The following is a 19747-nucleotide window of genomic DNA, read 5'->3' as shown; positions in this document are numbered from 1 at the left end:
TAATTTTATTAAGAAGAAAGTAAATAAATTAATTGTTATTTTTTGAAAAAAATCATTTCAGTGTTTTATATAAAAAAGATTTTTTATTTTTAAAATCACATCAATCAAAATATTACTTATTTATAATTTAAATATTTAAAAGTAAATTGTATAATATTTCTTAAATTTAAATAATAAAAAAATCAAAGGAAAACTAAATATTTTAAGAAATTGTAAATTTATTTTTTAAATTAAACTATTTTTTAAATAAAATTTATATATAAATTGAGCTTATTTAATTAGATTTTAAAAAATCAGATTTAGTTATGTTTAAATTATAAAATTTTATATTTTGTTATCTATTTTTTTTACAATTTAGTAAAAATAATTTAATTAATTCAAATAAAAATTTATATTTTTAAATTTGACATTATTTTATTGATATAAAATTCGCTTAAATATTAATTCAAAAATATTTTTTTATTTTATCTTGCATAAAATATTATATTACTTGTTAAATTATCCAATGTTTTATATTAAATTAATAAATAATATTTAAAATTATTATTCTAAGCATATTTATTTAAGAATTTATTTATTTAGTTTTAAAAATTTACATTTTTTAAAATTAAATTTATTTATATTTATTTATTCAAAATATTTAATTATTTTTTAATATCATCTTTACAAAAGTTTTTATTTTTTTAAATTCAATTTTTGATACTTATTTGTTTACTATCATCTATCTAGTTTAAAAAAAATTATATTATTTATTTAAAAAATTCATTCTTTCTTGTTAACCAAATTGTTTCTATTTTTATTATTCAAAAAATTAGTAGATAAAACTTGAATTATTTAATAGAAGTGAAATATTAAATTAATTTTAATTTACAGAGATATAAATCTAGATTTTTTTACATTTTAGATTAGATTTTTAACTTTTGAAATTAATTTCAGATTTATTCTATCTATATGATTTAAAAATTGACTGATTCATTTTGATAATCAATGAGTATAAATATCATTTCAAAAATTCAAAAAAATATAAGCAGAAAAAGTATTTAATCTAATTAATAATAATCAAGAATTAATCAATTAGAATCACAAGATATTTTATTCAAAATTAAATAAATCTTTACAATTATTAACATAGAATGTAGTAAATTAACAAATAAAGTGGTATAGGAGGATTTTAAAGTGACTTAATGAAGTAGTATCAATCCCAAGAAAGGGTTGATCCTTCTAGCATGCCTTATCAAAAAATGTATTTGAGTTTTTCAGGCTCAATAGAAAGCGGAGAAGTAATTATTTATTTATTTCGCAAAATAAAAAAAGTTATAAAAATAGAAGTCTAATCTTTGATATCAAATAGAATTTATTGCAATATTTAAAAAATAATATTAATGTAAAATTATTTTTATAAAAGTTTGATTCTGAAGACACTCTTATGTGCTAATATGAAATAGCCCACGGAAACAGCTTTAATCCAGTAGATAATAATGTAAAAAGTTATTCTATAAATATAACTAAACTAAATGGCTTCAAAAATAGAGTTATCTAAAAATATTTTATAATATTAGCAAATATTAGAAGGAAAGTCATAATTTTCAGTTTCAAATAGCTTATATACAAGAGATATTGTTTTTAACTTACCATTTGAAGCTACTTTTTCTACTGATACTCCATTCGGATGGCCCTAGCTTGTTATTTCGGTTTTTGGAAAAAACTTTTTTGGTCTTTCTGAAGTTAGAGGATATGGAAGCGTACATATACCTACATAACCAGGATAGTAAATAATATAAAATAAATATTTATTTTATTAGAAAATTTGAATAATAACATTTTAGTTTTAAAATTTGAATTTTTAAGTGAGTGAGAAGGTATAAATTTGAGAAATTTTAAAAATAAAATAAACGCCAAATAATAAAGAAATAAATAAATAAAGAAAATTAACTAGCAATTAAATAAATAAAATATTTGATAGCTGAATAAGATAATGAATGTTTCGAAATATTATTATAAAGTTATTTGAAAGATTAATCAGAATTATTCAAAATTTAAGAAATTATAATAGCAAATATTACATTTATTTTTTAAATATTTTTCAGTTAAATCACCAAAGTTTAATTATTGAATACCTCAAAATAAAAAGTCTTATTTTCTATGACAACAAATATTTTATATTAATGCTATCAACTTTAGCTATTTTTATTTTAAATCTAAGTTAAAGCGCTGCTGCTTCCTTCTTGGTAATTATCAGTTTGAAAATATTTAAAAATATGAGTGAGTAGTAAAATAAGATTTCGTAAAACACTTTTTTGGTTGTTTTAAATAAATAATAATCATATTTTGATTTAAATATACATCAACGTTTGAATGATTATACTCTCTTACCTTTCTTTACTATCAATTATTTTTTTAAAAAGGGAATTAATTCTTGAATTAAAGATTTAAAAATATAATAAAATGATTTTGTATTATCCTACAAAGGAACAATAAAGATATTTAAAAATCATTTTTTATATTGAAAAAATAGTGTTTTAGAATTAATAACCATTAATAAAATTTAAAAAACCAAACAGTAAAAGCTAAGAATTTAATAGAGAATGACTGAGGATTATTTTTAAAGCATAGAGTAGGAAGAAATATTAATTTAAAAAAAAATTTTTGATAGTGCTCGTTTTTATTTTTGAGTTATTTTTACAAAAAACAAGTTGCCTTACTCTAATATTTGTCATTTAAATCGATTAATAATTAAATGGAAGGAAGAGTCAATTATTTCCAGTTTTTATTTGATGTAATCAATCATAACTAAATTTGATTGATTGATTTATTGATTATGTTAATCAAACAGAATAATTCTTGAGTAGTGCATGCAATAAATGTATTTTTTAAAAATAGTCATGAAAGAATTGTAAGAGTGTATAAGCCTTTAGCTACAAGCAAAATCTCGGAAATATTTAGCTTCTTCTCGAAACAAGAAATAAAATACCACGATGCAAAAAAAGTAATAGCTTATGGAGAAGGAAGAGAAGGTAACAAAATTTTTTTTTAGATGAGCGTTTAAAAAAATAAAATTTAAACTTTAAATTCATCAATTATCAGTCTCTTTTGAATCAACTCTTTGAAAAAAATTTTAAATGTCATCGATTTGTAAAATTTTTTAGAATCCGTAAACGGGAATAAATAAATAAAACAACAAAACAAACAAAGTTACAAAAAATAAATATGTTTGGTTGCTAATAACGAGGTAACAAGAGTAATTGAATGTTTGAAATTATCTTAATCTTATAATATAAAATAAATTTATAAAATAAAAAGGCAAAATATGCTATTTTATTTTTATTAACTTTTTTAAAAAATGCAAACGATGACTCTGTATTACAAGAAAAAGTAAATTAATAAAGTATTAGCCCAAATATATAATTCCCCAGCTAGCATGCATGATCAGTCAATAAATACAGAATGAATAAGTTGTAAAGATAAGCTGATTAACATTTAGCCAAATAAAAACTTAAAGGTTGATAAATATTATTGGGGAAAATCAAAAACTAAATAATCAATTAATTACTTTAGTAATCATCTAAAAGAAGCAAATTAAAATACTCTCTCTACTAAAAAGCAATTTTTATTTTTCTAAACTATAAATTTGAATGGCAGACAATTAATTTCACTTGATTTATTGAATATTTAAATCTTGAATTTTCAAATCCTCTCTTAAATATTTCAGGTGATTTATGTACCAAAATACTTAAACAAAGCAATTCTATTTTTTAATTATTCACAATATACCTTTTTACGTAAGCTTTAAATGTGGCAATCATATTTACTTAGTATGTATTCCATTTTGATGAATTAGAAAAATATCATCTTAGACTAAATGTCTTTAAGAAAAACTAATTTCTTAAATTTAAGTTATAGAAATCGCTCTAAATTAATTAAATATTTTGGATAGCTAGCTCCCTCTCTTTTAATATTCAAGTTTAATTTTCAATATAAACAATATATTACCCCCTTTTCCTTATATTTATTTATAAATTAATTTATTGCTTTTTGATAACTAACTATTTATTGATTCGCTAGATTTAAAAATTTAGATAAAATTTACGTTTAACTATTATTTGCCTAAGTAGTCTCCAATCAACTATTGCTGACTACAAATAAGCACTTATTTTTTTTATTTTAAAAATTTATGGCAAAGTAGTAATAAACATTTTATTTACAGCTTTAGAGTACTTACAGCCAAGTAAAATATGATTTTAATTTATCCCAATTTAAGCAAATAATTTCTAAGAAAAATTCTTTTAAAAGAAACAAACATGTTTTTAATTACTTGTTTAAATTACCTGATTTTAAGGACTGCCCAGGCAATTTTTGTGAAATTCTTCTATTTTGTAAGTAAATTGAGAGTGTGCATATGGTATCTTAAAATTTAATTTTTTAAATACATGAAAATTGTAAAATACTTTCGATTCTTAAATATTCGAAGGAGTGGGAAATATAAAGGCAACCTACCTTTCGAGGTTGAAAAATAGTTCAAAATATTTAATTAATATAGTGGAATGTAGATGATAAGAGGATTATTATTACTGCCAAATATTCATACAAATTCAAAGAGACTAATAAAAGAAAAAAATAACAACTATATTCATTTTTTCTATTTTACAACTAAAGTTACTAGAGTTAAATCTGTTGGTACTATCAAAGTTAAATTCAACGTGATGAAGAGAAATTTTAAAAGAGAAGGTTACTCATGAAAAGATTTAAAAAATAAACAAAAAAAAACAAGTAAAAAAACTTCAAAATTGAAAGCGAGTAAGAGATTTTGATTTGCAAACAATCGCTTTAGTCTTTTAGCAAATAATATTTATAAAAAATATTTACTTCAAAAACAAAAACATCTATTACAAATAATATTGTTTATATATATATTTTATAATATTTTTATTTTGGTATTTCTTTTTTCAAATACATTCCTTCCCTCCAAAATATTATTAAATTCTTTCTATCTATCTATAAAATAATCAATTACTTCTTGCTTGCTTGCGATTAATGAATGTGTCACTTTTATTCTATATAATCATACATCCATCCTTCATTAAGTATTTTCTCAAAATCTTTTTAAATCTATTTCATTTTATTTCAATTTTAATTTATAGTAATTAATAGGGTCTTCCCTTATTTAAAGCCCTTTACTATTCATATACTTTTAAAAGGTGTACAAAGAGCTTTAAATTTATTTATTTTTTCTTAGCGAATACATAAAGAGATTTTTAATAAAAAAATCTTAGAAATAGTCGGATAATTTTCTGCTTTCAAAATATTTTGAATAAAATTCTATATTAAATCTCACCTTTTCTACTTCTAACTTATTTCTATTTTAAGCTAATTATTTTAATATCACCTAATACTATTTTCTCTGAGTTCATTTATTTATTTATTTTTATATTTATTGCTCATAAATCTAATTCATAATAATGCATTTTTTCAATAAATCTGATTGGCATCGACTTTATATGATATGATTATATGTGTTATTATTGGCCATTTGCGCATAAGATTTAGTTCAGTATTACTCTTTGCTATAATCAACATTCTGTTCTATCAAAAAATATAAAACTAAAAGATATTTACGAATATATTTTAATGAACACATGCACAATTCTATTCATACTTATTTTATTTTTTTTAAAGAATGGATGAGAATTAATCAAGAGTGACTTTACTATATACTCAAGAATCATATTTAAAATATCTAAAATACTTATAATACTAATCTAACCATTAATTCTATTCTTCTTGGAAATATTTTTTAAATTAGGTAGAAAAATAAATACCTTATAGTATTTTTAGATATATTTTTTCAATCAATAAATCATAAATTACATATGGTATCCACCTTTATTTGCTCAAAGCTGGAGGTCTCTATATTTACTTAGTGGGTAAGTCAAAAAGATTTTTAATTTTAAAAATACATTTAGCTTGCAAAATAATTAATAACTATATTCAAAGTTAATGTTAATTAATAGACTTAAGATAGTCTTTCTTTATTTTTAATTATAAGTGGTACTTTAATTGAAATAATAACAGAAGATACGCAATATCTGCGATGCATTTAACATCCAAACCACTTTAAATTAATTGAATGACATGTCTTGAAAATATGAGTTAGATATTTTAAAAGTAGTCATCAAAAATTATTGAATGTAAAAATGAAAAACTTCAAAAAAAAAGATACAACAGATAAATTTATTTATCAAAATTACATCGTTTTTTAAAATAATTACAAAAATCATTACAGAAATTGGGATAATTTAATTGGCCTTGGCCTATTTCGATCTGAAATAATAGAACTATCTAACTATGATTGAACTAAGAAAGTAAAACTTTAAAGACTTTTCTTCTATGTATTTTTTTTATAATTAAATTAGGTGGAAAGTTAATTACTTATCTGAATTATGAAGCAAGTATATAATGATTGAGTAAAAATTGCAAAGTATTGATAAGGAGGTAACTGATTTATGCATTAATTAAAAGTAATTATATACAAATAATTTACTAATAAAAATATACTGATTACCACTTTTCAATTTTATTTAATTAAAAAAACTTCAGCATTCATGAAATAAAATAGAAAAGAAATCAAATATTTGATCAACTGACTGATTAATACTTTTTTTTAAAAATTTTTAATCAGCCAATTATATTGTGATATTTCTAAAGTGTATTTATTTGTATGCGACAATATTTTTTAAAAATTTCATCTTCAAATTAAGACAGTAAAAGAGGAATATATCACTCTTCCCATCCTTCTGCAAAAAGTATTTTTAAATATTTTTACATCAACGAGTTTACACTGTAAGATTGTTAATAATCTTAAATATTTTAGATTTTTCTAAATTATCTATTATTTATAGGTTAGCAGAGCCAAAATTTTTATTTTTGCAATAATATTCTTTTTGATTTCATAACTATTTGACAAGAGATAAAGTCACTCATATCACAAGATATTTCATATTACTCATTTGTATAAGAAGTTATTTATATCGAGGATAAATTAAGAACCGTTTATGCTTTCTTATCTAGTTAGCACTAATAGTTAAATAAAAAATAAAGGCCTTTTGGTAAGAATATAAAAATTGTAAGTTAATTCATTTAAATAGAATTTCAATAAATAGGAAAGGTCTTCTAGCAAAAGAAATATTTAAAAAAACAGTATCTGAAAATATTAAAGTAAAATCAGGTTAATTCTAGATAATAATAAATTGAATAAACTAATAAAATAAAATATAAAATGTATAAGGTACGGATGCATAAAGTAAAAATTTTGACTATAAATTTTATAATATAGATTAATATTAATAAATTGTTAAGTAGTGATTTTGTTTTAAAGTAAATATTTTAATAAAATTTTAAAAAATATATTTCTAATCCATTTTCGTTATTATTGTTAATGAAATTTAAACTTTTTGCTTGTTTGTTTATTTATTTTGTTATTTTTTAAGTTATTTTAAAAAACTTATGATAATAAAAGGAATATTTATTTCTTTCTTTCTTCTTGAGCTACCTCCCTCCTACTTTCGCTTTTTCTAAGCCATTAGGAAAAACTCTTGCACATATCACTTAATTACTGAGATAATTAATCACTTGTAAATGTTACTTCAAAAGTTGGATATTTGAATTTAAAAATAGTTTAAATGAAGAGTAAGAGAGTTGAAAAGGCTTGAAAATTATTAGAACGGCCGAGTAAGATATGCACAAACTAGCTTAAGATATTATGTATCTATGATTGCTTAAAATAATTTCTCGTTCACTTAGATTAACAAAGATGGATGAATGGAGTGAATTCAAAAAAATTTTTGGATAATTAATATTGATTGTTTGATTATGGAGAAGAAACATTGAGTAAAAAATATAATAGATCGTTACTTAGGATATAGCGCTTTCCCCTCCCTGCTTTCTATCCTTAAATTTTGAATATATCAATCGATAAAGATATTTAGAAATAATATTAGGATTAAGAAAGTAAAGGAAGTAAGATAGACAAGTATTTTATAAGATATTTATATAATTATTATTGATTTTATTAAATATTTAGAAAATTAGTTTTTATTATAAAGGGGTGTTTGTTTGTTTATTATCATATCTAAGTGTATGTATTTATGTATGGACTTAGTGAAATTCACCAGCAATAGTTTTTAATTGATTAAGCGGGGGTAGTTTTTTTATTTCTTAATTGATTAGTTCATTAATATTTAAGATTAATATGTGATAGTTGCATATATATATATTATAGTCAGTAAGGGGTGGGTTGCTTATTTAATTTATGAGATTAAGTTAGTTAGTTAGTTGGTTATTTGGTTAATTTTTGTTAAATTTTTATTATTGTATGTAGTAATGCATGCATTCAAGGATATCTTAATATTTATCTTAACTAAAAAAATTTTGAGAGAGAAAGGAGTAATTATATTTCGCATTTTAATTCCAAAATATAAATAAACTCTAGTAATTCACCATAAATCATTAAATAGATAATATTTATGGTAGCAAGCAGACAGTGCAGCTTTTCAAATTACAAATTCAATTCAAAATCCATCTTCTATTTTTATGGAATTTTCAATTTCTTCATTTTTCACTTCAAATGACTCCTAGAGTACATTATTCTCTTTATTGATACTCTAAGTATTTTCGTTTCTAATTTATCTAGATTAGGAGCTGTCACTTTCTTCTTCAAGATCGCATTCTTCTTTACGATTATTACTGGATTGATTATTTTTTTAATCAATTATTTCATCTTCATATGAAGACTCAGATGATTCTGAAGATGAGGAGCTTAATGCAGATTTTACAGCAGCTGGTTGGTTGGCGCTACCAATTTAACTGAAGATAGGGCGAGCAGTCAAAGAGGAAGATTTCTTAAGGGGATGAGCTGAGGGGATAGCAGTAGGGCTCATAGCAGGAGATTAGCAGCTTAAGTTGTCTTCAATTTATATAGGGTTAGATACAGTATCGCAGTATTTCTTAACTTTAATCTTATCAAAAAGACGTTATCTGCAGATTTCGATGAGCTCTAATTGTTGATCTTACTTTTTAAGACGGCTTTATTCTTTTACCCATTTTTAAGCAGGACCATCAACAAACATCTAGAAGTACTCTTAGGTAACTTGGCTTGTCATGAAGTGAACAAGGAGTTGATTATTCATGTGATTGGTTTCGAAATCAGTTTTGATCTATTAAAGCAATTGTTAGTTATTTTTGTGATAATATTCGCAGTAGCGACGGAATGACTTCAATAGATTTTTAGTGAAGTTAATGTGTATTATATTCTTGTCATCATTGAGGTTTAAGCTGTTGCTAGCATTTAATTTATTGGAAGAGAGGGTTGGGCTTTTAAATCCGCTGCTTTGGATAACACTGTCGCAACTTTCTTTGCGGATATTTGTAAGGACGTTATCGCTATCAGCTTTTTTAGCAGAATTGTTACTTTTTTGCTTCTTAATTTTTTTTTAGATAGGAGCAATTAACTAAATGTTTGGAAGATTGTTGGCTAAGACATTAGCGGTGGCATAAATTGGCTTGTCTTGCAAAGAGAAGCAGTCATTCATTCCTAATCCGAGATTATAATAAGCAAGCTTAGGTGAGTTTTCTTGAGTTGATTCAGTCATTTGGTTATCATTAAGGCAGTAAGAGAGGGGGGATTGTTGGAGATGGTTGAGGGAGAAGAGAGATTCTTTATTAATTTAAGGAATTACTTCATCCTCCTTAGCAGACATAAACAAAGGTGATTGGAGAGGAGTGTTTTAAGAAAGTAGAGGTAACAATAAAGCCTACTAGTAGGGATTCAATTGAGTTAACCATTGAAGAGTTTAGAGCTAAGGTGAGAGTAGAGGATTTTAGGGATAAACTTGGGGAAGAGCCTACATTCGAAAGGGTTTATTAAGAGTTGATAGAGGATGGTAAGTGAGTTTGTTTTATGAGAGATGATAGGTAGGTTCCTTGCGAGTGAGCGTAAATTTTAGCAAATATTTCTAATAGGTTAATTTACTATTTAATATTTTGTTTTTTGTTTTTTTATTATTTTTATATTAAATAAGTCCTTTAAAAGTTTTCTTGCTAACAAAGGTAAAGAGTTTTTACTCTATTTTTAAGTTTTTTTTTAATTATTGTTTTTTATTTCATAAAATTTATTATCTAAATGAAAAAGACAGAAATATTTAAAACTCGCACGCTCGCTAGCTTTATTTGGTATTTATCAATAATATTAATAAATACTTTTCTTTGAGTTGTTTTGTTCCCTTACCCTTTTAGCTTTTAGAGTTACGTTCAAATTTTTAAAAAAAGCAAGCACTTTTATTTTACTTATTGACTGATATTTTTAATTTTAAATATTCATTTATATATTTTGCATTACTTGCTTAAATAAATAATCAGAGTTCGTAAATATTTAAAAAGTCTTTTAGCTAAATTATTTATTATACAAGCACTAAGTTAAAGCTGTGAAATACTTTTAGATAAGGAATAATTTCACTTGAATTAATTTCTTTTTTGATATTTTTTTAGATTTTTTCATCGCTTATTTTTACTGAACATATATTATTTTAGAGCTCAATAAAATTGAATTAGCTTTACTGTATATCATAACGAAACACGATTTAATAAATACTAATTAATATTATCTATACTATTTCAAATATTATTAATTTTATTATAGGCTGATTATATTTATAGCATCACTTTTAAAATTAATTAAATAAATTAATATAACATATGTCGTTCCAAACAAAAACAAAACCCATCAAAATTGCAATTCAAGACAATTATGAATGCATAAAAAAACATAAATAAATAAATACAGGTTCTATTTAATCTATAAAATAAACTCTTTATAAATGTATAAATTTTCACCTGTAAGCATAAAGTAGAAATCATTGATAAAAATAATATCTCAATTAATAGATATGTGCATTGGGTGTTAGGTTAACTTGTCTGAGACTGGCTGATTGATTGTGGGAATTGGCAAATATTAACTTAGTCTTTTTCTTATTGAAAAAAAACGACTCTTTTAAAAATTTTTAATTTCTTTCCTATTCTTAAATACTATATTTACTTAATCTACTCTGCTATGCAGCAGTCTTTAATATTTGGTTTATTGGTTTTCTAACTCTCCCCACTAAATATTAAAGGATCAATTGAATCTGAATAATTTAAAAAGAATTTTGAAAAAGAAATTAAAATCAATCAATCAAATAATTTAATAAATAACTAATTCACACTATAATTGCTTTCATTCTATTTTAAATTTCAATTTTTTATTTATCTCTTTTATTCGACTTTTGTATGTAGTTTTTTCAATCAATCAATCAATCAATCAATCTATCTCTATCTATCTATCAATCAATCAATTTATGCTTATATATTTTTATATAATAAATATTTAATCTATATTATTTGACCCATTTGAAATACTGTGTTTTATATCTTAGGGCTCAATTCTTAGTTTCTGCCTAATATTACTAATTTTTATTTTTTTCTTATTCCCAATAATATTTGTGAAGAATTTACAAATCAATATAAGTTTTTTCTCTTGATAACCAATTTCAATCCATTTCTTAATCTTTCTCTAAATATATGTGCAAATACATCGAATAATTATGTACTTCCTTTTTTCTAAAGCTATCATTCCTATCCTTTAAGTGTATGAAAGATTTTTGAAATGATAATTTTGTAATATTGTATTTCATTCTATCTAAGTTCTAGTTTGATAAAATTGGTCTTAAAATATTCTATGAGATCAATCGATTGATCAGTATTTGATTATAGATAGAATAACTATGAATTATGATTGATTTATATCAATGAAAAAAAATATTATTTTATCATTTTTTCATATTTACAGTTGTAGAATTAATTTGAGAGAGTTTTCTGTAGTAGTTATTCATTTATATATATATTTTTTTATGATCCTACTTTTAGAATTTTAAAAATAAGAATTAATAGTCTTCAGTATTTTTAAAAAAGAAGCTAGTATAAAATACATAAAATAAGCGTTACAGCATCTCCCATAAAAGCAAAATGATATACAGCTTAACAATTATAAATTAATAAGTCAGGTTATCTACAGATAAAATATTGGTATGATTCTTTTAAAATTATTTATCAGTTCATTTGACTTGTATAAAAGAAATATTTAGGAAGAAATTATAAAGTGGGTATGGATGGTTTAAAATTTTTTCTAAAAAAGAGAAATGCTACTATTATCTTATAAAGAAATTACTGAAAACACATAATTTAATAATGAGAAAAAGAGCAATTAGAAATTAATTACAAATAAGGAGCATATATAATATTTACTGGAGGTTAATTGAGTATTTAGTTATTATTATTGTTGTTGTGATTGTGATTATGTTTCTTTTTGAGTGAATGAGTTATTTATTGATCAAGTTAGTGTTTGCATTGTAAATTTTGTTTTATTAAGCAAATATCACTTACTGATTTGGAGTATTTATATATTATATATTTATATATATTTATAATAGTTTATATAAGTGTTTATTTTCTGAGCCATGATTTGAGTTTACTGTGTAATTTCTGCATGCTGAAAGAGATGAGTCTTTTATTTTTATTTTTATTAAGAAGATAGCTTTTCATGTTTTTCAATATAAATTTAGATGATGTTTTTTTTTGATGGTTTACTTTTATTCAAATTGATCTGTCTTTTGGTTATTCTGATAGTTATTTACTTTTTTATGAGTAATTATATGTTTCTTTATTAAATAATAATAAAAAATAAATGAATTCACACCCACAAACTACTACTGCTTTTTTGAACTTAGTTTACAAAGCATTTATTCAAAAAATTTAGTATAAGTTCTAATTGTTGCAAGAATATTTACTTCTTATTTTCATAATTTATATTTATTTCATCAGTATTTGGATGTTGATTATAATGTAAAATTTAATATTTTTACATAAGATTGCTTTTTTCTAGATTATTATTTAATAGCTATTTGTGATAAAAATATTAATGTTCTTTCCTATCTAATATCTATTTAGTTGTTATCTATTAGGATTGATTGATAGCAAATATGAGAATTTTAATTTGGAATCTACATTGATTATTAATTAATTACAGAACTATCATATTTATAAATTTTGCTTCATTATTTTCTTGAGCATATACTAGCTCTGTCATAGTTAAACATACATAGGTAATAGCTTGGGAAGCAAAAAATGACTTTGCAAATAAAAAATAAGTTATTATTAATTCAACAAGTGCAATTAACTTCTCTTTTCTAAACTCAAATCTTCTAGCTCTGAATCAGTCAGTTTAAATGAAAACTAATGATCAAGAATTTTATTAGTAAAGTATATTTTTATTGAAGTTATATAGAAACAATCTTATTGATCAAACTTTAAGATTATATATTTCTCCAATGTAGTATTTTTCTTATTTGAAACGATTTGCTATGAGCTAGAGTTGCTTTAGGATCAGTTCTAGAATTGACACATCTGCGCATCCAAACAAATCTAAATACAATTTGGGAAGAAAAAAATTAAAAACCAAATTAATCTAAAAATTATGCAATTAATGCTTCTAAATTTATAGATATTCAAGTTCAAGAAAGATGTATAGATCGATTAATTAAATCAACTATCTGGAATATCAAAAAAAAAAATATCAAATTCACCTCAAATTTTGAGTAAAATAAAATATTAATTTTACAAATTTATTTTCTAATGGATTGCATATATTTATCACAAAATTGAGCATTCATGAATCTGCTCCTTAAAATTGGAATTTGGCATAGATTAGAATAAAATTTTTATTAAATTGCTTTTTTACTAGCATAAGCAGTAAAAAAGTAGGAATTGAGATATCTTTTCGCAAATAAAATGAGTTGTTTATTACATTAAACACTAAATAAATCATGAATAATTTTGATTATTGTGCTCAAAAGTTAATTTAACAGAAGTAAGGGTCATTGGATTGTAAAATTTTTTTGCGGCTTTGAATATTAAGCTGGTTAATTTTTTTATGGTTAGTTATTTATTTAATATGGCTTCGATTTATATTTTTATTTACCTTAAACTAAACAAAAATATTCTTTTGCACAATTTTCATGATTCATTTTATTCTATTATCGAAAAATATATCTTTATTGTATTTTCTTTATTTAGAAATGCTTAAAAATTGATAAAAAGACCTAATCAGAGTTTAGAGAGAAATGATAAAAATTTTCAGATATTTTAAAATATTTGTTAAATGATGCAAAAATAAAAATTGTCAAAATATTACTTAGAATCGATTTGTTAATCAAGTCCTAGATGATGTATCTCTGATTTTGACTTAATAAGAATTACAATCCAGTATATTTTGAATAATCTTTTATCGCCACTAATCCCATCAATTCCTTTTTTATTTTATAATTTAGGTTATTTATTAAGTCAGTAAATATATTTTATGGCTAGCTCAGTAGCTAGCAAATATTTGAACTATTATTAAAATTTCTGCTAAATTATTTTTCTAAGAATAAAGAAGGCTTCTCATCTTAACATTTTGGATGTTTAATTCGAAATTTCTTCTTTTTTTAAGTTGCATTTGACACCATATTTTCACTTGAATTGTGATAAATATTTCACGTGACTGCAGCGTAATAGAATATTTATACTCTTTGATTTTTTTAAAATCTTTGGTAAATGAAAAAAAAAAAATTACATTAATAGAAATAGGAATAACAAATCCATTCTCATTATAAGAATAGAAAGTCTCGTTTTAGTAGGCACTTAGATTTTTTTGTGCAAAAATAATTGCCTCTATGATTTATCCATTATTAATTCTTTCTATGAAGGCCTATGCATACAAGTTAGGAAGTATTTCTTTCGATGAAAGAATTAACTAAGGTAGTTCATTCTATATCTTTTTAATGCATTCCTCGCACTTACCGATTGCAATTAGTTTTAAGACATCTGTTTTTTTATTTTTATAATTCCAATATCTAAATAAATTAACAAAATCATCTCCCCCAATCTCCATAAAATATATCAAATGGAGTTCCTTAAATATTTAACTTTAAAATGAACTTTTCTCAACAAATATAAAAATGGTAATTGCATTTTTTCAAATAATTTTTTAATATTCTTCAATCCAACTTATTTTTTGTTGATCAAACTGAAATTTTTATTGGATTATAAACTAAACTCAAAAAACTGTACAGTAAGTAGTAAAAGCAAAAAAAATTATTAAATTATCATATTAATTTTTAATAAAAAAAAACTAGATAGATAATTTTCATAAAATATCTTGTTAACAAAACAATCACCTAATTTATGTTTTTTGAGTATGCAACAGCATTCAAAATTTCTTAAAATCTGTAAACTGTTTTCAATTTAGCTTTTTTCACTATATTCTAAAAGTAATATTTTTCATATCAAAAATATTGGAAAAGTTAATTTTATAATTTTTGCAAAAAAAAGAAAAATTTTAAAGTAATTTTAGTATAATTAAAATCCTATTAAAGGTGTTTGGTTGTGGCAATTAATTGCTTTAGGAGTTTATAAAATATAGTATTATTGGCAATTTAATCTTTTTATCAGAATTTATTTTGATAAAGCACAATAGATTATTACAAAATGTTTATTAAAAACTATTACTAAAAACTCCTTTTATTATAGGGTAAGATTGTGAGAGTAAAAATTATATTTTTATTTAATTAATTTTAATCAAGTAAATATTTTTACCACTCCTAAATTACTCTAGGATATCTTTGTTCTACTCTAAAGTATTCTGTAAAACAATTTGTGGGGAAAGATTTTGCTTCTAGCTTTACTCTATATTAATATTTTTTTTTTATTAATTATTAATAAGTAAGTATTATAACATAGAAATATTTTAAGAAAATATTCGAGTAAAAAAAATGTGTAATAAAATTAATTTCTTTAAAAATCTACCTCCTCCTGATAAACAGCCCTATTCATCTAACAAACCATTACTAAAAATACCATCTTTCGAAGATACTTTCTCTGGTTATTTCTCAAATGGCATAGATTTTTTGAAAAGAGGAGAGTCTATTTCAATTTACATTTAGTTTTAATTTTATTTATTTGATATAGAAATATGATAGTTGCTCGAATTATTACTATGAATGTTTCTGTTATCTACATTTTTATTATTTTAATTTTATTAATTAGTTGGATTGTTGTGGTTACCATTGGATTCATGATTGGAATTAGATTAGCTATTTTAATTATTATTAATGTTATTATTGTTTGTATTAGTAGCATGATTATTCCCGTTGCTTTTAGTTTATTAGTTTTAATGATTGTTTTTACTTTCACTATTTTAATTTACTACTCCGTTATTATTCTATTCTTAATTTTAATGTTGTTCTCTAATAGATTAGCTACATTAATTCCCATTTATAAAATTGCTTTAATTTAAAAGATTTGTTTCTTGTTATGTAATTGCTGTAGATGCACTTAAGTTTAATTAATCTGTTATATTAGAATTATTAGCTTCTTTTAAAATGTTAGAAATATTTCCATTTTAACTATTATCCTTGTGGATTTTAATGCCATTATCTTGTTTTTTAGATTCTTCCTCATCTTCTTCAACATGAATTTTCTCAAAATTAGAATTAACATTTGTGCCTAACAATGATATAGAATTTTCATTCATCTAAGACGTCTAAAAAGAATGACATTATAAATTAGAATCTCCACCAACTAATAATGAATATGAATTTTCTTCTTCTCCTGTCATTTTTTCAGCTGCTAATTTGCTTTTTATTTAACAAAATAAAATTTTTAGTCGATAAAAATTTGCAGTTACTTTAATAAATTATTATTTAAAAATAATAAATTAAACTATTTTTACAATAAACAAAATAATTTAGTTCAAACAGTTTTATGTATGTGTACAAATTAATTTTTGTTTATTTATCTGAATAGTAATTTAAAGTAATTTAATTCAATATTTTACCTATTGTTGCACTTGTTACTATCTTAATTTTATTAAACTGCTTGCATTAATTCTTTTTACTTTTGTTCAATATGTTTTCTTATCTAATCTACCTAAATAGGGTTCAATCCATCTACATTATCTTTCACAATTAAGTGAGTTGATTCTCTCTGCATTTTAGAAGCAGATTCAAATGCATTTAAAGTTTCAAAATATCCATTGAAATATAAGTAAGATTAAACAACTTAATGTATGTCATAATGATGAACTTCATTTTCTAATATAATTTAAAGAATAGCTTCCTTTTCTTACTGTATATATGACTGTAATTCAAATTTAAATTTCTCCTGTCCAAAGTTAAATTTAACTTTCTGTCGAGGTCCATGCATACCTAAGGTTGGATAATAATCTGTAGAATCAATATCATAAAATATAGGACCTTTTTTATGTATGTTGATATTAACTTCTTAATAAGTTTAATTTATTAATTTAAAGTATTTTACCACTCAATATTCCATTGTGTGTAAAAAATATTTCCTTTTTTAAATAATTAATTCCACATCCTATAACGTCTAAATCTTTCATCTTCCAAAGCCTCTTTTGCTATTTTATTTTATAATTTAAAGATGAAATTATTTGATCAATATTTAAATTTGAATTCTCTTAAAAGCTAAATAGAAATTTATTAGTTTTTTAAAGTTTATTCACCAATTATTTATATTAATATTTTTTCAAAGAAGGAAAATATTTTTTTACTGCTTTCTTATTGGAGTATACTGAGCCATCTGATTGGTACCCATAAGAGCTATCAATTTTTTAATTAAAAATTGTTTGATTAATTTTTAAAAAATTTAATTTTAATATTTTTTAAATTAAACTGATAATTTTTAATTTTAAAACGCATTATTTTTCAACATATATTTTAAATCATAATTATGCAGTTTGATCAATCTACCTTACTTAGTTTATATAAAATCATTCTTTAAACTAAGCTTTTTGATGTTAAACGGAAATGATTTTATTATATTTGTTTAAGAGGCTAAAATGAATTTAACTTAAATAAAAACATTTTATTTATTCAATCTACTTCTAATTTAATTTATTTATTTGTTTGTTAATTTCATAGTTTTTGATTTCAACTTTCTTTAAAACATAATCCTTCAAATTAAATGTAAATTAAATTATAATTTAATTGGTTACTTTTTGGTATGTCCTGGATGCTTATTCATCGGGAAATCTGAATCTGCAAATCCTACACTAATATCGCTAATTAATAAAATATTTAAATAGTTAGTGAAGCTTAAAAAATCTTAAATCATTAATAATTAATTAGTAGATTTTGTCTTAATATCAAAATCTGAACCCTTTTAATTGTTTTTATTTTTTTTGTTTTGATTTTGAAAGAAACATCAATCAATCAATAATCTTAAAATTATATATTTCCTACTCCTTCTTAATGGTTGGTAATTACTAAACACGAAAAAAAAAATAAAATGCTACCTTTTTGCTAAATCTTTAATTGTTATTTCATAGTAGAATATAAGATTTTCTCTATCAGCAGGTCTGTTGCTTTGTATGGACTTTAGGTCATCGTAAAAAAAGTAAGTTTGTTTAAATTTTTGACATAAATCAATCAAATCTGCCAAATTAATTTGCTTGATCTAAATAAATTACAGTTGTGTCGCTATATATCAAATTTTTTCCTACATAAGTGGCTGTTAAGGAATCTTTATCAAATTCTATGAATGGGTTTGGCTTTTGCTTCAAAACTAACTTCGGACTATCGTCCTTCATTGGGATTTTTTATAGAAGCTACAGCAAATATTCTTTGCTCATTTTTTTCTGTTCTTCGCTTTATTAAATAATCCTTGGTTGTATGTTTCTTATCAAAAATTAGATTTTGAATATTTTTAATATATTATTGCAGAATTATTTATTTTTTCCTCTCCTTTTTAATCTGTTTTTACTATTACTCTTTTCTCAAATTTTAAGTTGTGTTTCTGACTTGGCTTGTTTGCTATTTCATTTAATTAATATTCCAATTAGAATCAAATCAATTTAGATAATTAGTACATACATTAACCAATCACATTTTTTGAATTTTCGCATTCATATATTATCAAAATCTACTCAAATGTATGCATGTATTTCTGTAAATATATTTAATTTTTACTCATTATTATTGATTGAAATCAGTCGACTGATAAACATTAGATCTTAATACTACAAATTTTCTGATTTTTCATCCATTTTACTAGCTTTTTCGATCTACTCTATGGAAAAAGATAAAATATAAAACTTGCTGCAGTTTGGTTATTAGATATAAAAATATAAAAAATGTTAGCATTAAAAATATATAAAATAAATTTATCTCAAATCCATTTTTTTTAGCTAATTTTTTAAAAATAATTCAGTGAAATAAATCATAAATTTTCTTACTTTCTTATCTTATAGCCTCAAACAAATTTTAAATAATGTTAATAACTTTTGATTTTTTTAACAATAAAATTTTGAAAGATAACTAACAATAATTAGAATATTCTTTAAATTCAATTTATTTCTATTACAAACCATTATTTTTAATTTTCTTTTTTTATTTTAATTTTAAAATCTTCTTAAACTCTTTATTCACCTTTACACATCATTCATGAATTACAACAAATAGCTCATTTTTAAGTTTATTATCTTTCTGAGCCTTAATTATTTAAAGAATCTTAATTTAAAAATATAATTGGATTATAACCATTAATTAAACTATGATAAAAAATAATATTTTATCCTCTCATATTCTTATTTTTTATACACACATCT

At 22.3% G+C, this 19747-nt stretch overlaps 7 protein-coding genes across 7 annotated transcripts; 4 read left to right on the top strand and 3 right to left on the bottom strand. All coding sequences in view use genetic code 6, as the record gives it.

The window, feature by feature from the left end:
- Window positions 1-1133: 1133 nt before the first annotated feature.
- TTHERM_00219110 (ciliary basal body-associated B9 protein) lies at window positions 1134-4736 on the top strand (the record flags this gene model as incomplete). The annotated part of the gene is made up of 5 exons (XM_001020583.3): window positions 1134-1280; window positions 1406-1480; window positions 1560-1768; window positions 2881-3014; window positions 4654-4736. The coding sequence occupies 5 exons, from the start codon at window positions 1134-1136 to the stop codon at window positions 4734-4736; spliced, it is 648 nt and encodes a 215-aa protein (XP_001020583.2).
- A 938-nt stretch (window positions 4737-5674) lies between these two features.
- TTHERM_000219109 (transmembrane protein, putative) lies at window positions 5675-6058 on the top strand (the record flags this gene model as incomplete). Its single annotated transcript, XM_012798742.1, has 1 exon — window positions 5675-6058. One exon carries the CDS (start codon window positions 5675-5677, stop codon window positions 6056-6058), a length of 384 nt encoding a protein of 127 aa, XP_012654196.1.
- A 657-nt stretch (window positions 6059-6715) lies between these two features.
- On the top strand, window positions 6716-6942 carry TTHERM_000219108 (hypothetical protein; the record flags this gene model as incomplete). Its single annotated transcript, XM_012798741.1, has 2 exons — window positions 6716-6837; window positions 6897-6942. The coding sequence occupies 2 exons, from the start codon at window positions 6716-6718 to the stop codon at window positions 6940-6942; spliced, it is 168 nt and encodes a 55-aa protein (XP_012654195.1).
- Window positions 6943-8564: 1622 nt separating this feature from the next.
- TTHERM_00219090 (hypothetical protein) lies at window positions 8565-9902 on the bottom strand (the record flags this gene model as incomplete). The annotated part of the gene is made up of 1 exon (XM_001020581.2): window positions 8565-9902. One exon carries the CDS (start codon window positions 9900-9902, stop codon window positions 8565-8567), a length of 1338 nt encoding a protein of 445 aa, XP_001020581.2.
- A 1199-nt stretch (window positions 9903-11101) lies between these two features.
- On the top strand, window positions 11102-11431 carry TTHERM_000219089 (transmembrane protein, putative; the record flags this gene model as incomplete). The annotated part of the gene is made up of 1 exon (XM_012798740.1): window positions 11102-11431. One exon carries the CDS (start codon window positions 11102-11104, stop codon window positions 11429-11431), a length of 330 nt encoding a protein of 109 aa, XP_012654194.1.
- Window positions 11432-12775: 1344 nt separating this feature from the next.
- Window positions 12776-13171, bottom strand: TTHERM_00219089 (hypothetical protein; the record flags this gene model as incomplete). The annotated part of the gene is made up of 1 exon (XM_001470855.2): window positions 12776-13171. One exon carries the CDS (start codon window positions 13169-13171, stop codon window positions 12776-12778), a length of 396 nt encoding a protein of 131 aa, XP_001470905.1.
- A 213-nt stretch (window positions 13172-13384) lies between these two features.
- On the bottom strand, window positions 13385-18772 carry TTHERM_00219080 (Ran-binding protein in the microtubule-organising centre protein; the record flags this gene model as incomplete). The annotated part of the gene is made up of 11 exons (XM_001020580.2): window positions 13385-13506; window positions 14276-14390; window positions 14696-14946; window positions 15718-15807; window positions 15928-16757; window positions 16958-17375; window positions 17440-17539; window positions 17693-17741; window positions 18137-18202; window positions 18437-18516; window positions 18611-18772. The coding sequence occupies 11 exons, from the start codon at window positions 18770-18772 to the stop codon at window positions 13385-13387; spliced, it is 2283 nt and encodes a 760-aa protein (XP_001020580.2).
- Window positions 18773-19747: the final 975 nt, after the last annotated feature.

This window comes from Tetrahymena thermophila (genome assembly GCF_000189635.1).
Source record: "Tetrahymena thermophila SB210 genomic scaffold scf_8254564, whole genome shotgun sequence".
NCBI classification, from domain to species: domain Eukaryota; phylum Ciliophora; class Oligohymenophorea; order Hymenostomatida; family Tetrahymenidae; genus Tetrahymena; species Tetrahymena thermophila.
Note: the sequence above shows the minus strand (reverse complement) of the source record. Positions and strands in the feature narration are given on the sequence as shown.